The sequence below is a fragment of the Euprymna scolopes genome, chromosome 34, assembly GCF_053919585.1.
Source record: "Euprymna scolopes isolate OS-2025 chromosome 34, ASM5391958v1, whole genome shotgun sequence".
NCBI lineage: Eukaryota > Metazoa > Mollusca > Cephalopoda > Sepiida > Sepiolidae > Euprymna > Euprymna scolopes.
In genome coordinates this window covers 28113588-28138066 of record NC_136515.1, presented here as the reverse complement: position 1 = coordinate 28138066, position 24479 = coordinate 28113588, and the positions used below count along the sequence as shown (strand labels likewise).

The 24479-nt window shown below is 31.7% G+C and overlaps 1 protein-coding gene across 3 annotated transcripts in view; it reads right to left on the bottom strand.

Moving 5' to 3' along the window:
• Nucleotides 1-24479, bottom strand: part of LOC145259148 (uncharacterized) — a 57199-nt gene that overhangs the window by 31557 nt on the left and 1163 nt on the right. For all 3 annotated transcript variants that reach the window (XM_080116855.1, XM_080116853.1, XM_080116852.1), the window contains exons 1-3: nucleotides 21843-24479; nucleotides 15303-15393; nucleotides 6062-6244 (exon numbers count right to left, since the gene is read on the bottom strand). The exon at nucleotides 21843-24479 is cut by the window's right edge. In XM_080116855.1, coding sequence (XP_079972981.1) covers nucleotides 6062-6244; nucleotides 15303-15393; nucleotides 21843-22169 — 601 coding nt within the window. In that variant the 5' untranslated portion in view covers nucleotides 22170-24479. The remainder of the gene's footprint in view (nucleotides 1-6061; nucleotides 6245-15302; nucleotides 15394-21842) is intronic.

Genomic DNA, 24479 nt, shown 5'->3' with positions numbered 1-24479 from the left:
GATTATATTAAAGGTTTCGTTCAAAATTCCATGCAAGTTCCCAAGTTCGCCAGAAAAATTCCTGAGTTCGATAAGATACATCTGATAATGGAGATGAGAACAGTAGTTCTAAAAATCTAAATGACAACCTCATCTCAAAATTTCTGAAACACAACGAATCAAGTCCGAAATTATGGTAAAAATATAAATTTGCATGCAAACTTTTGCGGCCTATCCAATGAAATATTTAGAAATATTCATAGAATTTGTTCCATAAGATGTTTTAAAATTGATATGAGATTGTTTTATTAAAAAGGAGGTTCAAAAAAAAACAAAAAAAAAACATAATGAATGAATATACTCGCAACTCAATAAAAAAGTAAGTGATAATCATAATTTAAGTTGAACCTTTGTTACAAGAAATAATCGCTAGGGTGCATTATGTTTGTACGTACGTTATCACATACCAATGGTGATTTATAATTACTCTGATGTCGCTAAGGTAAATCTGACTTCATCCATTTTCTAAATAAATTGTTCTAAAAACCATGTAATCGACTGAAAGAGTACAATTTTGCATAAATCCATTTCAAAAAGTGACGTTTTATTTGAAGGATATTTTATTGACACATTTATTGATAAGAAGGCAGAGAATATTGTTTTAAAAAAGAATTAAATTGATACTAAATACTTTAAAAAAAAACTTTAATTGTTAAAGAAAGGTAATTTAGGAAAACTCGTCCCCGGAAAACTGAATGAAGATCGATTGGAAACATATTCATGACCGTCCTTGAAGGAGATATTAATACACATCCCATAATATTTTTTTTTTAAATATTTTTACTTGTTTACTGTCATTTAAAAAAAAGTAAAATTGATTTTTCTAAGTGTTCGTTTTCTACCTAGCTTTGTAAGTTTTTAGAGGTTCAACTTATTTTAAAGAGTTTATTTAGTTAAAGAAAAACAATTAATGTCGAGTGTTACTTTTGAACAAAAATATCCGACATGTGAGGATCACGTCTTAGGAGTCTCGATTATCCCTCAAAAATAGAAAATTAAAGAAAATACTGAGGTAGATATAGTTTTATAACGACCCCCCTCCTAAAGAAAATAAATTTGTATATTTTAAGGTAATGTCTAAAAATCACTGATCCGGAAAAAAATCAAGCTACCGGAAGTGGATACGGTTCATTATGTAACAAAACCGAACGGGAGACACGAAAAACGAAACCATATATTTATTTTTAAAACCTTATTTAGTTTTAACACTTCTTGTGTTATCACGAAACAAAAACAAAAAAGAAAATACGTCTTTTGTTATCAAATAATAAAACAAATATTTTAATTAGAAAAATTAATTTAGTTTTAACACTTTTTGTGTTCATGAAACAACAAAAGACACTTCTGCAGTATACAGACGGCGGCCATCTTTTCTTTGTGCGTTTCAATAAACTGTCGCCAAGCGGCGCTTTTCGGTCACAAAAACAATTATGCATTTGTTGTTTACCCTTCAAAGTTGCTTTGATTCAAAAAAATGTTTCATTTAAATTATTTATTTGTTCGAAAAAAAAAAGCTATTTTACTTTATAAAACCTCAATGTTGCTTTAATTTCAAAACATTTTTATTAAAATTATATTTTCTGACGCAGACTTTTAAATGTTTTTACAATTTTATATTGACACATTTTATACAATAAATGTTTTTACAATTTTATATTGACACATTTTTATACAATAAATATTTTGACAATTTTATATTGACACATTTTTATACAATAAATATTTTGACAATTTTATATTGACACATTTTTATACAATAAATATTTTGGTTTTCAAATATTTTTCTGTTCGGAAAAAAATCTTGTTTGTTACTTATTTGCCGCGTTTATTTGACTAAGAAAAAATTGGAGTTATCATCCTCTAACAATAGCCGCCGTCTGCATACTGTATAATTGCTTTACCAAATGACTTTTAAACAAAAAAATTCTTATATTATCAAATAATAAAACAAATATTTTATTCAGAATATTTAATTTAGTTGTAATACTAAATAAGAATTTAATAAATTATTTTATATAATTATTTAATAAATTATTTTATATAATAATTTAATAAATTATTTTATATAATAAATTAATAAATTATTTTATATAATTATTTAATATTTGATAATATAAGAAGTGTTTTCTTTTTATATTTCGTAATAACACAAGAATTGTGTAAATTAAATTAATTCTTCTGAATAAAAGATTTGGGCGCTTTTACAGAATAGGGACGATATTCTTGGAAATCCTAAAACTAAATTTCACATGAAAACAATGGTGTCTACGTATTTTTTAGATGATTATATCCAAAAGAAAGTGCAAAAATTGATAAAGTAGAATTTTTTTATTAAAGAAAATAAAAATAGAATTTGATGAAAACGATCATAAAACATAGGAGAGTTCAAAAGGGAGGTAATTTCCATTCGAATTAAATAAAGCAATTTTTAACCTGATAACATGAGTAAAGTGGTATTTAAAATAATTCATAAAATCCAGGTAATTTCGACTGCATAATTTGAAAGCTACCATTGTAATTTGATTAGAATTGACAAAAACAATCAGTTGAAACCATTGTTTTTTATCTGAAAACTCCATTTACCGACTACAAAATCTCGTCCCAATAATGTAGAAGCACCAATATTTGCTTTCTTTTATAATACATAAGTGTTTCTTTCTTTTTTATTTGTTTTTGTTTCGTAAAAGCACTAAAGTATTTTTTAAATAAATATATGGTTTCGTTTTTCGTGTCTTGACACCGTGATCAAGTTTAAAAAAAAAAAAAAACAAGAGTAAACAAGTCAACTTTTTTTTTTAATATTATGGAGTCCGTAGTCGCCTTTAAAAACAATATCTACTTCAAGAACGGTCATAAAATGTGTTTTCAATCGATATTTATTCAATAATGGCCCAGTTTTCCTACCTAGAAAAAATGGACGAGTTTTCTGGGAATGAGTTTTCCGGGGACGAGTTTTCCGGCCACCAAGAAAAGACATCGTGGTTTTAGCCCTTTAACGAATATTCGAAGTCATTTTTAATGGTATTAATCTGAAAGAATTTAATTATTCAATAGCAATAAGAGTAAATTAAAAACCGTCATGAAATCGTTAATAAAATCTCCAATCCTTTATGCAATCCAACCATATAAATAGACTTCATTTAGAAGTTCATACAAGGTAACAATGTTTATTGAGACGATCACCAAAGTATCGAACCTCGCATCACGACGAGACATCTTTGGCTCGATTTAGCGAAGACCTAATCCATTCGGCTACCATTAACCGCGTGAAATAACGTCGAATTTAAATATTTTAATTTTAAATGTTCATTTATGTCAGTCAGAGAGTGATCTAATCGTTATACGATGAACCACTGGAAAACACAATAATAGCGTCACTACAAAGTGAAAAGGACTATACGCAAATACTATGTAATACGATCAAGGAACTGCCAGTGACTTTGGAAGATATAATAAGGGAGGTGGAAGAAGATAGTTTAATCAAAACAACGAAACAAAAAAAATTCAATCAGATGAATCCCAGCTACACTACAAGAGAAAATTCTAAAGGATTTCAATATGGGCCATCCTGGGACTACACTAATGAAGAGCCTCATGAGGTCTTACGTTTATTGGAAGAGTATAAACACTGATATAGAAAGTACAGTAAAGTCGTGTAAGCGATGCGCATTGGCTGCAAAAGCTCCTCCAATACAATTTAGCCCGTGGTCTAAAGTGGACCACCCATGGCAAAGAATACACATAGATTACACAGGCCCAATGGAGGGAAACTATAATTTAATAATAGTAGACAGTTTTTCAAAATCGCCTGCGGTATTTCGATATAAAAGTCCAACGACGGATTTTACAATCAGTGCTCTTCACGAATTGTATGCTAGGTTTGGTGTGGTCGATTGTCTAGTGTCAGACAATGGCACACAATTCACTTCAGCAGATTTAAAAAGATTCTGCGAGAATTTCCAGGTTAATCATATTATGACGCCAATCTATCATCCCCGATCGGACAGCCAGGCAGAGAAGTTTGTTAACATGCTGAAAAGAGCCCTGAAGAAGGCTAAAGGAACGCCCTCAGAAAAGGCGCTCCAGCAGTTCTTACAAGTTTACCAAATTCGAAGATGTCGCTGGCAGAGTTAATGTTCACGGGGAAAATTAGGCCGGTCTTCGAGAAACTTTTACCAAAACAGGTAAAACCGCCAAATACTATAGTTCCTAAAAAAAGGTACTTGCCGAGTGAAAATGTATTTTTGCAGGTACACAAAAATAATAGTACGATGTGGGAACAAGGAAAGGTCCAGAAAAGGATCGGCGGATGGTCTACATTATCGAAGGTCCAAGATTTACTCACAAGAAGCATTTAAACCAAATTCGGAAATGTATCACAGATGACGAAAGACAATCTCCTGCTGAAAAAGAAGAGGTAATGGACCAGATGTATGACATGTTCGACTTGGTAATACCACAAGCAGCCGGACAATGCCGGTCCTCCAGAAAAAGGAAAATGACCGACCCGATAGAGATCAACCCAAGGAAAAAGAGCTATATGATCATTCCAGGGGAATGAAAAGCTCGGGGGGGGGGGGAGTACAAATCACCTCTATTTGAGAACTAAGTGGAATCAACTAGTTCTATGAATACCACTGGTTTCAGAAACTAAATGAAGACATTTATACCATGTTTAACCGAATGCTACGGACACGTTCCTCTCATACCACTTTAGTGGCTCCTGTATTCTTTATGATAAATACATATTATATTTTATACACTTTACACTCCTTGTGGTTTCTTTCAGTTGTGACCCTTAGCACGGGTCTACATATACACACACACACATATATATATATATATATATATATATATATATATATATATATATATATATATATAGAAAAGGTTATTCCAAAGGTTTTAACATGTCCATCATCAGATGGTGGGCATGTTAAAAGCAAGAGGTGGTGCTATTTACTGCCCGGTGTAGTTTTAACAGAATGTAAATGTGTCAAGATACGTACAAACTTTGTATTTTTTTTTTTCAAACATATCTGATGAGATGCGACTACGAAAGTTTTTAAATGATATAAAATTTTAAATTGTCTGATTTATGTCGAAACAATTGTAATATCCGAAAAAATACAAATATGAAGTTATTCCTTCTTGTTGTTTTTGTTTTTTTCCCGTATATATATATATATATATATATATATATATATATAATGTCATGAAAATATATGATGATTAAGTTACACAGAATCTTCGGCGTTTCATCCCCGTACGCAATCGCCAGGGTAAACTGCATTTTAGCATGACGATTCTCTATGGAATGAAACACAGAAGATGCAATTTTGCTTAGTTGCTATATACTTTCATAACTTACTACCTAGCTCCACTCTAGCACTGTTAAAATAAATACCGATAATCGACATACACTATTATATCTCCTTATAACAATCCATGTGGGTACATGAAATATATATATATATATATATATATATATTAGTGATGGGACGATTCCAATATTTTTCATGATCCGATATAATTATCGACTCTGTTCTAAATTCCCGATCTTAATACAATCACCGATCTTGATTCTGATTCTTTTAAAATTTCTAATTACAGAGTTATTATTCTTTGGGGGGGGCTGGAATTACCGCAAACCCCATGTAATATATGTATTTATTTTCGCAAACGTAAACATATACTCAGTGTGTGGGGGTTATCTATAGATTTTAGTTTTCCTGGTAGTTTAAAAATGATAAATATTTATCATTTCATCATTAGTACTAAGCTTGGAAAACTAAATTTTAAACAAAAAATAAGAAATAAAAACAATAAAAAGAATCATTTTAGGCATCGGAAATATTTGTGGGGATTTCCATATCGATACCGAGTAATCGTCCCAACACTGATAAATATATATATATATATATATATATATACTTAACTTTAAGATTATTTTTCGGTCAAGTAATAATTAACCAGTTCATGTGATTATCCAAAAAGTTTTCAATCAACCTGTTTAACTCACTCGAACAATGGAGGCTTACTTCCGACCATTCCCTGTTGAGTTGGCAAATTGATGTCGAACTTCCGTTGACATGCTGATAGCCACGTTTACAGTTGTACTTGATTTCACTTTTATACTTTCGCGGATACGGCCATGTTATTTTTTCAGCGTTTTCGACTCTCTTTGGTGAACGGCACACAATATCTGCCAATATAAAATTATGTAAATTCAAAACATCTTCAAAAACGTGAACAATTGTATTGATTTATAATCCGTTCATTTGAATAAGAAACATGAAGGGGGAAGGTGGGGGAGCGTTTATCGATTTATAAACCGTTCGATCGTCGTTTTTTTTTATTAAATACTATCGTTGCCCGATAGTTAAGATAATGTTTTTTCATGTCTATGGAAACAATGGATGTAAATAGAACTAACTTTTTTTTTCAGTAGTTTAATGGCTTTAAAATTCCTTTCAAATTATTACGGGCCATGAATTAAATATGTTTTTTTATTGTTGTTTGTTTGTTATTATTGAATATGGAACACATCGTTAATTATTTTTTAAAACTACCACTAAATTAATTTTTTTTCTAATCTAATATATTGATGTATGCGTTCAAAGCTGTATTAAAAGTCGTCGTCGTTGTTGTTTAGTTGTCACGTAGTTGTCATGAAATGAGCGCAAGAAAGGGGAAAAAGAATAATCGCCAGACAAGAAAAAAAAAACAAGGAACTAAAATAGAAATTGAAGATCCTTCGAAACAATTTAAAATGGGCAATGAAGATGAACGTCTGTCACTAGCAGATTTTTGCGAGATCGTAAGGGATAAAGTAAAATCAACCAGAAAATAGGACGGCTAAGGAAATGGAGAAAAGAGAACCAAGAAAAGAGCTGCTTTCATAGCACACCCTTTTGAATTTGCTAAAAAAAAAAACTGCTCGGTGATAAACAAACACGCCAACTGAAATGTTCCACAGGCACGGTGAATTCATTCCTACGCGATCTGTGGAGTGACATCGATAGAAAGGTCTAGGTGATAATGAATCAGTGTTTACTCCCGAACTCCCCCAGCTAGAATTCGATATGAAAGGACCGAGTTGGAAAGAGGTGCTAGATGCAAGCGGCTAGATCATGCTCAGCTCTGGCGCCTAGTGGAGCAACCTATTCCGTGTGCAAACAGTGACTGGGACTCCTTAGAAACTGTGGGCCATAATAAAAGCAATATGACGGAGGGGGAAAATAGCAGACTCATGGAGGTCTATTGAAAGTGCGTGGATCTCCAAAAAGGAGAACACTAAAGATAGAAACCTATTTAGGAGTATTTCTCTATTTAGGAGTATTTCTCTATTGAAATTAAGATATTCTTCAGAATATTATGTCGGCGTATGGGAAATTTCTTACTAAATAATGAATTTATCGACACTTCAGTACAAAAAGGCAGTGACGCTGGGATACCGGGCTGCTTTGTGAGCACCCAGGAATTATTACACAATTAATAAGAGAAGCGAATGAGAATAAGGGGTCGGGTGACCTTTTTTTTTTTTTTTTTTTTACACAGTGATCACCACTTATCAAGGCCCGGAAGCCACTCAGGGATAAGGGTTATTGCAAGTACATTACGTTAGTGTGGAAATTTGATGAAGTGTTTACTTAAGGGGGTGGTTCATTAGGAATTTGTTAACGTTGGACTTGAAGACATCCAAGTTGTAGTCCGGTGAGAAGCAGGCAGACGGAACAGAGTTCCACAGGCGTGCAGTTCTAAGAAATAAGCTTTGTTCATGGAATCCACGTTTTGATTTAGGCACAGATATAGAGTGGGGGAAATTTTTCACAGTGGATTCAGCTAGACGGGTGTTTTTGTGGTTGTACATGGCTAATGCTTAGTGTCCATTCCATACAAACTAGTAGAATTTACCCTTAAAATACACCACAGTTCAGGGAAAGTTACAACTCTGATCGTGGATTATTATAAAAAAATTCAAGTAAGAATCTCATCAGAATCAACGAAATCGAACTGGTATAAACTAGAAAATGGGATTATCATGGGCTGTACATTAAAAATGATCGACAAATCTGCTGAAAAAAATGCCGCTGTCCCATTACCAGAACTGGAATAAGACAACCGTCAATAAGAGCATATATGGTCGACTTAACAGTCACAACAGCCTCAGTCACGGGATGCAGGTGGATAATACGTGGTTTAGTAAAGCTTATTACATCGGCCAGAATGGAATTTAAACTAGAAAAATCGAAATCAAAAAGAAATATGGCCGACAAATTCCGATTTCGAATAGCGAATCAATATCATTGACTGTTAAAAGCTTAATTCACTGTTTATTTATGTTGTAAGATCCGGCCGCCACTAATGAGAATATCTGTAACTTCACAACATGATTGACAAAAGTTGACAAATCTAGGCTGCCAGGTCGCTTTAGAACTTGGCTTTACCAGAACGCAATTTGACCCAAAATCTTATGACCATTAACAATTTATAGTCTACCAATATCGAAAAGTCAGCAGTTCTATTATAAAATTGCTGCGATTTTCATGATTATTAAGCAGTGTCGCTTTATAAAGATAAATCCTATACGACTTTCCGTAAAAGGGTTGGTCGAAGAATTCAAAGTCTCGCGCACAAGAGAAGCTATAATATGCGAAAATTCTAAATATCTCAAAGGTGCCGTGTTGTAAGCAAATGAAGACGTCAAGCAAGGGAGAAGGAACTTAGTCTTTTAAAGAAAAAGGTACGCGTGCAAAATCACGTGATAAGAAACTGAATTTACATATCTACTTTTTTTAATTAGTAAGAACAAAACAATTTAAATGAAAATATTTTAAACAGTAAGAACAAAACATTTTAAATGAAAATATAACAATCTCCCCCATTTGTAAAAGAGATTGTAAATAGTTTTTTGTTTTATAAATCAAGTCGCTAGACTGGTCTGCGAAATCTGCTAGATTGACGTGGAGGTAGTTCGCTATTCGAAGGACCGGTGGTAAAGCAGTACCAGTAGAAGAGCGCCTTTCAAAGTTGAACATGCGTTCGTGAGGAGTTGCATTCGTAGTAGTGCACAGCAGGGAGCGAATAGCATTTAAAACATCCTATAGAACATCCTGCCAAACGCTAAGGGGTAATCGTCTAGATTCCAGAGCTAATAACAGAGTGTTCCAAATAATGCCGTTGTAGCGCTCGCATTGGGTTGTATGCAGTAGTGTTGCTGGATCCAATTCGATCCAGTTTCATTAACGGCAAAGAATTTTATAAGACACGAAAATTTACGTGTTTTTTTTGTTTGTTTTTTGTTTTGTTTTTTTTTTTGCATGTTGTGGTCTGTAGGGACAATCCCTGCAAGTAAATTTCTTAATGTTTTTTTTTTGTTAACTCGAAAGAAGTTTATATAAAATAATTTTATATAAGAAACACTAGGTTCTCTAGAGTGCAATTTAGAATAACATATTGTGGATTAAGTTACTGCACGGAGGCATGAAGCTTCCTCCCGAGGGATTTCACGGATTTTGATGACAATAAAATATTTCATACTCCTATATAGGAGTATGAAATATTTGTTTATCATCATTCAATCCCGATCAACGTCGGCTCTCCTTGCTAGTATATATATATGTGTGTGTGTGTGTGTGTGTGTGTGTGTGTGTGTGTGTGTGTGTGTGTGTGAAATTTCGTTGTAAAGAAATTAATTTTAAAAACTCGATTTTATATAAATTATTCTTTCAAAAACAATACATCACAGTTTCTCTTAATGGGCTAGGGTTTCATTATTACAGACAGGCCTTTTTCTCAGTTCGCTTCAAATCCTCAACACCTCAGCAAATTAAAACAAATTGGAAAGGATGAAAAAATGATAAAGTTATAATATTCACTGTCTGTGAATGGTCGGTGTTATTTTCTAATTCTCTGTTTACGAGATAAGTTCCACGTTTACAAGGGGCTATCTAAATTGATAATTTTATGTATTTTATTTAATTACAATTCATCACGGGGATGTCATTTATTTATGTGTTTATTTTATTTATTTATTTATTTATTTATTTATGGCTATTGTTATTTATTATTATGTTTTAATCCGATTTGCAGTTTTATTTCGTGAAGTCGTGTATTGTATGTGATCGTCTGCTATTAATTTATATTATGGAAGTATTCATATATTATTTTATCTATATTGTTCGGGGATAATCTTTTTTGTTTTTACAAGACTGTTCTATATTTGCACTTTTCAAGTTGCAAAAACTATATAATAATACACTAAATCACTGCGTTTTCGTACGTTATCACCTTTCACAATTATCAAATAGGTCCTATACTCCACAATGACCTTAAAAATTGTCCAATCGGACCGATACTACACAAGCACTTTGAAATTTTTCAACTCGGACCTATACTGCACAAACACCTTAAAATTTTTCAAATTTAAGATATACTACGCAAGCACCTTCAAAAGTTTTCAAATCGGACCTATACTGCACAAGCACTTTCAAAATTGTCAAATCGGACTTATACCGCACAAGCACCTTAAAATTTTTCAAATCGGACCTATACTTCCCCTTCAAAATTGTCGAATCAGACCTATACTACACCTATGTCATACAATCCCAGGCGACGCCGGCTGTTCTACTAGTGCATATACACCTACTTCATCCAATCCTGGGCTATGCCGGGTATTTTGCTAGTACAGATATCCAGCTATGTAATCCATCCCTGGCAACGCTTGGCATTTGGCACACACACGCGCGCCTTCAAAATTATCAAATCGGACCTATACTGCACAATGACCTTCAAAATTATCAAATAGGACCTATATTGCACAATGAGCTTCAAAATTATCAAATCGGACCTATAATGCACAAGCACCTTCAAATTTTTGCAAATAGGACCTATACGGCACAAGTACTTTCAAAATTTTGCAAACCCGACCTATACTGCACAAGCACCTTCAAAATTTTTCAAATCGGACCTATACTGCATAAGCACATTCAAAATTTCAAATCGCACCTATACTGCACAAGCGCCTTTCAAATTTTTCAAATCGGACCTATACTGCACAAGGTCCTTCAAATTTTTCAAATCGGACCTATACTGCACAAGCACCTTAAAATTTTCAAATTGGAGCTATACTAAACAAGCATTTTCAAAATTGTCAAATCGGATCTATACTGCACAAGCACTTTCAAAATTGTCGAATAGGACCTATACTGCACAAGCACCTTAAAAATTGTCAAATCGGAGCTATACTAAACAAGCACCTTAAAATTTTTCCAATCGGACCTATACTGCACAAGCACCTTCAAAATTGTCAAATGGGACCTATATTGCGCAAACACCTTAAAAATTTTCAAATCGGCCTATAATACACAAGCACCTTCAAAATTGTCAAATCGGACCTATAATGCACAAGCAACATCAAAATTTTTCAAATCAGACCTATACTGCACAAGTACCTTCAAAATTGTAGAATCAGACCTATACTTCACCTATGTCATACAACCCCGGTTGACGCATGGTATTCTGCTAGTACACATCCACCTATGTCATACAATTCCGGGCGACGCCAGCTGTTCTGCTAGTGCATATACACCTACTTCATCCAATCCTGGGCTATGCCGGGTATTTTGCTAGTACAGATATCCAACTATGTAATCCATCCCAGGCGACGCTGGGCATTCGGCTAGTACATATATCAACCAATTTTTTCCAATCCCAGACGACGCCAAGTGTTCTGCTAGGAAAAATTCTATGAATTTTATCCAATCCCAGGCCATGCCGAGTAATCAGCAAGTATATATGTCATGCTAGTGCTATGTCATACAATCCCGGACGACGCTGGGTATTTTGCTAGTATACATACACCAATTTTATCCAATCCCGGGAAGTTTAGCGATTTGTGATGTTTGGAATATGACATCTTGTCCTAATTTAATATACGAAAAATATATAATACGCATATTTTTTTTACTTTGTCTTTTGGCTAAGATCAAAGTGTAGTATCTGTTCTTAGAATTAAAGCGGTTTCATCTTTCGCCCTCCACCCCCACTAAGAAAATAAGGAGGAGGTCATGCTTTGCATGTAAAGTTTTAGAGAAACAAACGTCACTCGAAAATAAGGATGGCCTTCTAAATAATAATGTTTTAGTTCGGATGTGATTTTTGGAATATGACATCTTGTCTCAATGTAGTAATCGATGAATATAAATTATGCATCTTTTTTATAATAGAAGATAATGCTCGGTAGAAAATTAAGCTGTATAAGACGGTTACTTGGTCTTTTGGCTAAGATCAAAGTGTAGTATCTGTTCTTAGAATTCAAGCGGTCTCATCTTTCGCTCCAACCCCCACTAAGAAAACTCGAAAATAAGGAGGATTTATGCCTGGGATGTCACCAAATCTCATTTCGTATTATATTAAAATGTGCAAGTATTAGGGTGTAGTGAAACAAACGCTAATTAACTCATATTATGCCTCCCACCTTCCTCCCTCTAAATAGAATTAGGTCATAGTGTAACTAATATAAAAAAGAAAATGGCCATTTTTTTATTGTTGTGAAAACAGGCATCGGTCGTCTCATGCCAAATATTTTTAAGCGTGATTTTTTTATTTACTTATCATTTTTGCTTATTATTTTTGGTTTAAGTCGCGTATTTTACTATTTTTAACCTGCTAATAACTTTGGTAACGTTTTCATAATGTATCAGTTCATAATTTAATTTGTATGAGTGTTGCATTTTTTTACCGATAACAACAATGTTTTTATATACAGATCGCCATTACAGCTTGCTGACGTCAAGATCACGTGACATGACTTAACGGTTTTTGAATACAGGGTGACTAAAAAAAACGGGCCCCGTGTACACTTTATGTAGTAGAGTTGGGGCCCTTTTTTGGGGGCGGGGTACTTATAAATCGATTTAAAAATATGTAATGTTTAACGTTAAAATGTCACTTTTGCCCACCCTCCTGCAGAAAATCGGTTAGCTGACCCACTTCTAGTGGTCTTTTTAGGCCAAAATTTCGATATTTGTCGTTCGGAGGGTGGAGCTTTACTATGATACCAAGTTTGTTAATTTTTGTTCAGTCTGTCGAAAGTTTTTAGCAGACATACAAACACACATACATACATACATACATTTTCGCTTTTATATATTTAGATTTCACTTCCAATTCATTTTTAATTTACAGTAAAAATGAATTGGAGACAGAACAGTAGTTATTGTTTTAAAAATAAAATTGCTGCAGATTTAGATAAATAAGAAAATACATGTTCGTTTCTTTTATTTCTTATATAATAAAATAAAATCGATTTTTCCCGTGAAACTTTAGTTACTACAAGAAAATAATCAACAGCTTTTATGATAAACTGTTCTTCTAAACAATTAGTCACCCCCCGCCTTTCATTAGATCGAAATATCAGCAATAGCTGTTTCTAGAAATTATTGATTTTCAATATTTATGACATTTTATCCGAAAAAAACAACTTTCATAGATTCGTTAACCACAAAGAAAGTATCAATCTTTTTGTTCGCTTCTATTTATATCCTCCCACATTACCCAACGACACCGAGCTACATTCATAATAGGTATTATACTATTGAAGCACCGTTATTGTTAAACCTTTCTTTATTTAAAATTGTCAACATGTTGGCCCCTCCCGTTGATCTCGACGTATAAGCACCTCCAAATCCACACACATGATTTATTTATAGTGGTGAAGGCTTTTGCAGAACCAATAGCACTTTTTGGAACAACTGCTAATTTTCGTCGGTGCAATGGTTGCTACAAGATAAAGCATACAGTAGATCTCATAAGAGTTTCCCTTCTCCTAGGTGCATGCCTAAACGAAGACTTGGGGTGCATCTCTCCCAGTGAATTAAACGTGCCCACAAATAGCAACCTGGAAATTTATACGTCCTGGTGCGGTACATACAGTGCCTAACCTTCCCAAATAGTCGCCTATCTGATTAGCCAGGCTGATCGTTGCTTAACTTCAGTGATCTAGCGAGAACCGGTGTGTCAACGTGATTGTGCCGTATTTGTCTACATACTGAGTGTGAATAACAAACGCTCCCTTATTTTCATTTCCTCCTACAATTCTTTCTGACATTATTCGCGAAATTCAATAACATCCGCAATGAATGTCAGACCAGCGCTAAATATGAATATTCAGATTAGAATTATTCTAATTCCGGAATTAGTTTAGAATTCCGGAATTAGTTTCACTTTAAAACACCTTGCATAGTTCTTTTAGTTCTTCTTTGCTACTAAGTGTTATCCGTCTTTTATTACCTAGTTTTCATTTCTGTAGGAAACTATTCCATCGATGAAAATATCCTGCAAAATTTAACGCAGTGAGTTGTTGATTCAGTTGCAGTATTGAAAAGCCTTTAAACTGTCGTAAGCTGCTTGTGTGCATTGATATTCGTAAGAGAGACATTTTTACTACTTTAAAAGGAATATTATTAATTGGAAATTACACAGATTGATGTAGGAACCGTGGAATTTCCATGGGTTGCCGCTACTAAAGTATGCTACTACTTTTCCGTTACTCTTTTTCACCAAAATCAAGGTGTATTGCTACTTAGTCGTAAAAGGTTACTATTTAAGATCGTGTCTAACAGAGAATTGTGGGAAGTTGCGCAGTGAGATGTTAGTTCATATTACATTTAAACTCTGCATGTCAGTACAGTCGGGGAAGCAGGAAGCAAGGGATGAATTCCAAAACCTCACAGTCCAAGGGAAGAAACTATTAGAGTAGAAGACTTTCCAGCATCTAGAGACGTTGCTGTTTGTCATGTTGGTCGGGAGTGTGTACGTCGAGGGGACACAAATGCTAGAAGTTCATCAAAGCACTTTCCATTGAAGTAATTGAAAAACAGGCACAGGAGTGAAACAGTGCGGCGATGTGACAGAGAATGAAGTTCGGCCGATAGTGTGGGGTCTTTTAGATTTGAAACTTTTTTAGAATGTGTTGGAGAGGGTTAGACTAACGGTGGATGCACCAGCCTAGGAGTAACAATAATACTCTATGCGTGGGTGAATTGTGATGCTCTCAAGTGTGGGTAATTTTCTAGTACGATAAAGAGAGCCCACCTTCTTTGCAGCAGCCTTGGCAATGTCCTTAACCTATTTGTTCCAATTAGTTGTAATTATGTTATTACTACTGCTTAAAAGACGAAGTTTGTTTATTTGGTTAAAAAAGTTGTGGCAGTGTTAACATTGCTGATGTTTCCTTTATATAGAATGTGTATACTTACTTAGCTGTAGACACGTGTAGTTCTGATTTACTCCCGGCACACAAAAGCTATCTTCTGGGCAAGAATGATTAGCGCAGCTGAGGACAAGACGCTGTCAAAGAAAAACACACACAATTAGGATCTAGCTATATATCAGATAAGGATACCAAAGTGCATTAAAATCGGGGGAGGAGGCTAAAACCACGTGATTAGCTTGGAATTTAAATAAATTGTTCCGAATATCAGTCCCGTTATTTTTCAGACAATCTCGTATAAGCTGAATATTTAAGAACGTAAGATGATTATAATACAGCGAACCCGTCTATCTTTGAGTAACCATATATATTCCCCCATCACTTCATGGGTTCAGCACTGTGGGAAGTGAAATTTCCAGTTGTCATTAACGCTGATTGAAAGCTGTTCGTAAAATGAATAGAGCACTCTTTGATTGTTGATAGTATTTAAATAAACAGTAAGAATTCCTTGTGATCGTTTGTGTTCATGGCGTAGTGGACAATCTCATTCAATTGAAAAACAATAGAACTAGACAGGCGAATGTCTGGAATTTGCAGGTCTAGTTTTACTAAAGAGCAGTCGATGATTATATAATGAAAGGCTCTATTTGAAATACAGATATTTGGTTCTGTTTAACGATTTCTCCTTTTTTTAAAGAATACGAGACTTTTGTGTAAATGTAAACTTTTGTGTAAATGTAAACTTTTGTGTAAATGTAAATTTTTGTGCAAATGTAAATTTTTGTGTAAATGTAAATTTGTGTAAATGTAAATTTACATATACACAAAAATCTTGTAATTCTTTTAGTTTTATTTTCAAAAATACTTATTCCAGTTATGAAGTTTGTTAGACCAGAGACATTTTCCGTTTATGGCCAATATGGCATCAGTCACTTACAAAATTGATTTAAAAAATCTAAACATTTCTCTACTGGCTTGAGAAAACAATTATATATTTTGTTAAAATATTAATCAATTCATATTTTTAAAATACTTGCGTTTCATAAAAAAGTGCGTTTTTCTTCTTTCTGATGCATACTTACCCTGTTATTTCTCTTAAAAAAGCAACCAGTCGTTTATGAATATCAACAAAATTAATGCTACGTACTTTTATTTGCTTAATTATATTTAGAACAAATAAATTATACATATAAACAACATAATGTAGTAAAAAATACATAAATATCCAAAGAAAATACAATTTTTTATTCGTTTTATCTTTCACATTCTAACACTTCATTACTTAATATTAATTTTGTTTTGCTTAAGAATTTCTTCTATAACAATATACAAATATAGTTATTCATAAGTGGTCCTCAGCGCTTGCGTATTTCGTTTTGTGTGCGCCGACGATACCATATATCACTGCTGCTTTTTCTACGCGCTTATGACGACTGCTGCTATCGGCCACATGTATTTTATTTAGCGGTCACCGCTTATGAAGACCTGGGTCCAGTTTAGAATGACGATTAGTGGGTGGTAGGTAGATGGTGAGACAATACAGTGATGATCAGTAATGGTGGAATTTGGGAACGGTTTAATTATATAAGATGGCTTACCTTAAACTTGAAACGACCATATTGTAGTTAGCTGGGAAGCAGTCCACTCCTTCTCTCTCTCTCTCTCTCTCTCTCTCTCTCTCTCAATCTCTTATATATATATATATATATATATATATATATATATATATGTATGTATGTATATAGCGACCGCCAATCGATCGAAAACTGCTTTTTCTAAAGCTTATTAAAGTCTCTTAAAATCCGTTATTTCTGAACAACTCTTAGTTTTACCAGAAAGATAAAACTCTGAAGTTTAGTATGTTAAACGCAAAATAATATAATACTTTTCTATAATTTTTAATAGAATTTTAAGTTTTACATTAAAATTTAAAAAAAAAAAACGCGTTTGACCCATTTTCTGCTGAATGTCAACAAAACAAATATTTTTTAAAGGTTTTCGGATCAATTAAACTAATTTTTTTATGTCTAAATAAACTTTGCTATGATTGGCTATAAGAATCTGCAAAAATATTTAAATAATTCAATTATTTCGCACAATTTCCTACATTTTAGGAACCATGTGCTTACCGCCGCCATTTTGGATTTTAGTTGCGTCTAAATCTAAATGTAAGCATTTTTATGAATTTAAATGTAACAACCAAGCAAATACATTTTTTTAATAATTAAATTATAATTACAAACGCGATTTATGATGGAATATGTTATTTTTAGCTTTATAATTTTCCTTCATAATAATTGACCAATCAAACTTTAAATTTTTCCTAATACTTGTTAAAAGTAAAAATACAACTGCTCTTTTCTATTTTTGCATCAAACATTTTGCATTATATTTCTCAGTTTTAATATCACTTTTAGTCAGTTTTTAATTTCATGATTAAAATCATTTTTCCTTTCTTATTTTTCTAATTAATAATGACCAATGAGCCACACTTTTTTTTCCATGAACTAGATTTTCACACTCTGCTTTTTAATTTTTTTTTTTTTTGTATCGATTCTTTAAAGCATTTTTTTATGTGTTGGCACATAGAAAGTTTACACATTCTAAAAATATTTTTTTTTTATTTAATTTTAAAGATTTAAAAGTATGCATATTTTAGCGTTTCGTAAAAAATATTTTTATTCTCATCTGAAAGATAATAATTATTGATAATACATTCAATGAATCTCAGACTTTAAAACGCAAAAGATAAAAAAAATTAAACACATTTAAATTTCCAATTTCAATCTTCGATATCGAAGGCACCCTATGAATTGTTTTGTTTTTTGTTTTTCTACACTCGTTCACTCACCTGCCACGAAATGAGTGTGTGCTTAGTGGATCGCTTGGACTTTAAGGGGTCGAGCAAGGGACAAATGAGGAAGGGAGGAACTTGAAGTCACCAAAAATATATTTATAGAACGAATATGAGAAACAAGTCTTTACTTATTTATCGGTGAAAAATTTTTTATTGATTAAATAATTACTTGATTTTTTTGTAGATTTTTAAAGATAGACTCTGTTACGAAAATCAAAACACTCCATAAATTTGGTGGTCACTAATACATATATGTTTATTGTTATATAAACATGCTCACATCCCGCTGCTACAAACAGCCACTTGTTTCAATCAAACAACAGATATCATCAGGCAGCGACTTGACTATTCAAATGTTCGATGAACATATATATATATATATATATATATATATATAGAGAGAGAGAGAGAGAGAGAGAGAGAGAGAGGAGGGGAGCGAGTTGATCCAAAATAATTAGGCAGTTTCTTTAGAAAATCCTTAGTGTGAGAGCTCAGTGCGAATGTATAATGGTCAAAAAGAATACAACAAAACAGCAAAACAGGTAATCAAATAACTCTTCACGTTAATTGAATTATATATATATGTGTGTGTGTGTGTGTGTGTGCTTCTCATTTCTAATATAGTATATAAATGTGAAGTAATTGATAATTGCCGATTCAAATAAAAAGTTAATAACCATATAGTATCATTTAAACAACATTATTAGCAAACTAGGCAAGCGAATTAAGAATTAATAACATTTGAATACAAATTGAAATGGTCTATACTTGGAAGTGCTAGTGAATACTTACTCAATGTCTAGCCGATGCATACTTTGCACTCTAGAATCATATCATACTAGCAGGACCTGTGGAAATTCCATAGAGAACTTATTCATATGTAATATGTTGATGTTGGCATTCTGTACATGTTCAGCGTAAATGGAGACGCTCTGATATTGTAGCTCTTTTGTTAAAACTGCAAAAGTATTTATCTAAGCTAGTAGGGACGCCCGGCGTAGCCCGGTCGAAAAGTACGCTTAAATATGATATTTTAATTCTTGCAGATTTCGTATAATATTCTTAATGTTAATAATATTCTATCGATGTTTATATATTATAAAGTTGAGATTTCAAAAATAAACAATATATCCATATGACTTGAGTGCATATGCTTGAATCGAAACCGAAACTAAAACTTACGAAATATATACATAATTTGATTTCATTTAGCTATAGTCGAAACCGAAACCAAAACTTATGAAGAATTGTTGGTAAAATTATTTATAAAAAATAAATGACTTGAATGCCATCAGCTATAATCGAAACTGACACCAAAACTTATGAAGAATTCTTGGTAAAATTATTTATTACAAGAAATGGAAGTCCATAACAATTAAACGACAGTCACTCGGATGTAATCGTGATATGCAAAGAAAACCTACTAAACAAACGACAGAAAGTAATTAAAAATTATTTGCATAGATCTAAGTATTTTCTGTTTCGACTAAAACCTGATTAGGTGTAATAGAGAAATTTTAACAAGATACCTTCTAAGAGAAAATATTAATTTAAATAAATAAATAAAAGAAATATATATATACATGTATATATATATAAGATAAGATAAAATAAAAATTAACAAATAACGTAAGGAAGTTGTAATAGAGAGTCAGAATAATCCAAATAACAAACCAAATTTTATAATAGAATAATGGCCATTAAATTATTAGTTATAATAGAATAAATTTAATAGATTAAAACAGGTAATTGAGAAGTATATTTAACATTCATCAGATAAATCTAAATAAATACATTTATTTGACATACTTTTAAGATATTAAGAATACATATAAAGGCAATAAATTGGATATAATCGAGTTCAATAGATTAGATTAGTGAAATTATATTTATTTCATGTAAGTCTAATAGACATATAAGTTAATCATTGAAGTGAATATAATACTTAAGGTTATACTAGAAATGTATAAAACTCGTATATAAATATGGATTAATTTATATTGAAATTGTTTTAAAACATTAAGGTTTAAATAAATAATATAATCAATAAATGATAAAATAAATAAATAAAACTACTAAATTTTAAAACAATAACATTTAATTAGTACAGTTAAAACTTATAAAATCTAAGAAATGAAATTAGATTATGTAAAGGAGAAAATTCAGTATACTTTGAAAGTAAATATTTTCCTTTGAACCGAGAAAATGGTAAACTAATGCGAGCAAAATGTCAATATTAAGGAGTCTGCTTGAACGCAGAAATATACATTCATTTATATTTATTCATGTAATAAAGTTATAGTTAAATTTAATAATTAGTTTCGTATAAAATAAACCTAAATACATACATCTTGGATTTGATCGTTATCAATATTATCTAAATATATATATATATATATATATATATATATATATATATATATATATATATATGACCATTACGATAACATCTGTATACAAAATAATGGAGTTGCCATAGATTCAGTATTAGGACTAAGTCAGTAAATTTTACATGTTCAAACTAGAAAACAATATATTTAAACCACTAATTTATTTGTAATACGTTGGTGACGTTTTAATACTAATCAAAAGTAATGATAAAATTAACACATTGCAATTCACTTTCCACAATAATCGTGTAGTCAAGTTTACATACAAAGTAAACGCAAACAATAAAATCTTCCTTTAAAAAATATTTTACCGAAATACGTAATAATTATAAAATAGACGAACACTAAAAAATATGATTAATAAATACGCACTCTCGATCGAAACGTATTAAATATAATTAAAACATATTAAATATAATTACAAACGTGTTAAATATAATCACAGACGTATTAAATATAATTATAAATTTAAAATCTCAAACCTCATAATCATCAATAATTTCTCCCCCTAGACAAGGGTTTTGCATAGAATAGATTAAATATGTGTATAAAAGCCTCTTGGGAGACTGTGTCTTCGACAATGGAAAAAAAATACATATACATAGGCTTGACCACCACAACTTTCTCGAGACATCTCACTATGCACTTATCCGGCACTCAAAAGCTAAAGATTCTTGCTTCTTATCTTTACTTCGAAAAATCCTGGTAGACAACACAAATATATTAGAACACAAAACTGACAAACTAAGATTACAGATATTAAAATCTCTGCGGATAAGAATTAAAAAGTTATCTATTAACAAAATAAGTTCGATAATTGTAAAAACATCCAAAATCTCTTAAAAGTTATAATTGAATAGTTTTAGATTAATTTTGCAACATGTTTAAGAAAAAATGTTTCGTACGAAGGTAATATTAAATGTTTATATTTTGTTTAGTTAGTAACTTTAGTTCGTAAACTTTCATCTCATAAAATCTCAAGAATCAGATTCAGGAATGCTGAATGAAGTGTCCGACTGCAGAACGCGATAAATCCAATTTGTTTAATTCAAGACATTATACAATAAAAGAACGAACATATCAAATCTAGACTTGAACTAAAAACGTATTTTAGTTAAAGGCAAAGCAAATTCATGTTGGTATGACATCATATAAAACATAATTTGATTGTGATCGAATGTTGAAATGCAACGTTTTTATACTTGTAGCTTCACATTTTGTGAATCGTGTGTATCGCGTTTTGCATTCAAAAGCTTCAAATGTTAAAAATATAACCTTAACCTGACCGGTATAGTCGGCATCTGACAAAAGTAAAGAAGTGAGAAATGCTATTACGTACCGGATTCCAGTCTGAAATCGGGCTGTACAAATAACTCGGATCATCCTGCGTTTCATTTTCACGATCGAATTCGTTGAGCTGACATTGATATCGAGTGGCGTTCAAATTGTAATTGAATGATCGGCAAGCTGACCTCTTTAAACAACTTGATGCACACGATTGAAGCGTTTCCGCAGTGACATTTGCTATGATCGACACGGATAATCTTTGCTTCTTTCTCGGTTCAACATTTGGATTATGTCTAGAACAATTCTCGAAATTTTCCGCCATAGTACACACGCATGCGTACATCAAATAGCAAATCAAAACCCAATTGATCCGCATCATAATAGCTTTAGGTTATCGTCTGAACAATTTTTATTGAATTCGATTTTAATTGTTGGAAAAATTTAAGAAAGAAAAGTCCAGTGTATAAAATTTAAACAAAATGTTTCAAAAGGTTTTAATAATAAAACGTTTATGGTTAAGTATTTTTCTCATTGTAAAATTAGAATGGTTTGTAAAAAAATCGTTTTGTCACTAATAGTTTGGGCTACGTTTTTACAAGAGTCGTTACTGCATTTCTGGAAATTAATGTAATTAATAGTTTCGGTAAAGTAAAATTTACCTCTGGGTGCTTATTTGGTAAATTCACTGCATTTTTATTTTTGCTAAAGCGTCACCATTTGTCCAACACTTGAAAGTATAATAAAAATGAATGTACGTGTGTTCGGCTCGTTTCAATATCATGTATTCAAATTTAGTTTTATGGACGAAGAAAGGGACGCTTAATCTTGATTATAACTGATAATAATGAACAAAATACAAATTAATTACCTATGAAAATTTACATTTTATGAACAACGAAGGAAACATTAAATTTCAATTAAACTGATAAAAGAAAGCAAATTTAACGTCTTTTTTTTTTTTTGGAAAATTTTGCCTGGATTAATTGTTTCGGTTTTTGTAACATGATTTACCTCGTGTGTGGCAACAATTGTTATTGATATAAATAAATTACTATTCTCCGGCCAACGTCGTGTAGACTTGCTAATTATGAATAAAAATAACGAATCCTTTCTTGGCGCGTTTTTTTTTACAGTTATGTCGGTCAAATAAGCGATTAAGATTAAATAATTGTTAATAATAATTGTTATGATAATTGTTAATAATAATGTGTTTATGTTCTATAATTTAAAATAGATTGTGAATACAAGTTAAGCTGAATTTTTAGAAAAAAAGTAGGGATATATAGAAATATCGTAATTTCAAAAAGAAACTTTGACTCTTGGAGACTAAAATCCCGCTTCTTGTATGTGTATTTATTATACTATAGAGACACTACTTATCAAGGCCTAAAAGCTATTCAAGGATAAGGGTTAATGTGTGTCAGGTGATACAACACCGTGATGATCGATGATGATAGAAATTGGGCAAAAATTTATTATTTACGAGAACGGCTCAACAAGAACTTGTTTAGGTTGGACTGGAAAATACCTGGGAAGCACTTCTGCAGTATCATATTCCACAGACGAAAACAAAGGTGCTTTTAGTTCCAACAATTATGTTCATTTCCTTATTTGAAAATTGAAAGATTGTAAAATGTTTCCGATTTTTACCAAATGTGAGACAATTTGAGACAATTTTAGAAAATAGATAAGATTTTTGACGCGAATCATGAACAAAATTGTTATTATTTATTGCTAAGCCGTCATTTTGTCTGTAGCGTTCAAATTCGAATATTTTTTCATGAAATATAATTGCCACCACATCACGTCTATTTTTATCGATTTGTGCAGTTAAGCATGAATCCTATTAATGAAGTTGCTACTCATGGTTATCGGGTAGTAAATTCGGTAAAAAAAAAAAACATGATTATAAAAAGAAACATACAATTTTAAAAATTATAAAAGATTTTGATTTACTTTTATAAAACCAAAATTATTATATTATTTATATAAAACAAAAAGTGCTAATCTCGTTGGAAAAATGTCTAACAACAAATTAATCTAAAACTAGTTTGTTTTTTTGTTTAGTTGGATTTTTTTATTATTGTTTTTTTTTAATTGCTAACAATCATTTTTCATTGTTTAATTGACAGATTTTCTCTGGTGTCATTCATCAGCAGAAAAGAAAATTCTATGTTTGTTGCGAACTACTATCCTACGTTCAAAATTGGTAAACAAATTTATAGAAAACTTACAGAATATCTTTTTAGTCAAAAATTAGAATTTTTTGGTGTGTTTTTGTTTTACTTTGATTTTTATGTGTTTTTGTTTTACTTTGATTTTTTATATGTTTTTGTTTTACTTTGATTTTTTTTGGTGTGTTTTTGTTTTAATTAGCTTTTTTGGTGTTTTTGTTTTAATTTGATTTTTTTTATGTGTTTTTGTTTTACTTTGAACAAAACGTGATCAACACTTATCTCAATATTTTGATATTTTTTCTTTTCAAGTTTTTTGTTGTTTGTTTGTTTTGCTAAAATCCGGTCCGTGGCATTATCGATATTTCCTTATCGACTGGTTTTTCAGTTAGTGGGGAGGCATACTAAATAGGAACATCATTCGAACAATCCAAGATGAAAGTGTTTTGTTTTATATTCATTATTTACTTTTTTTAAGCTTGAATTTCTTTTCTTCGCGTGAAAAGAGTTTCATT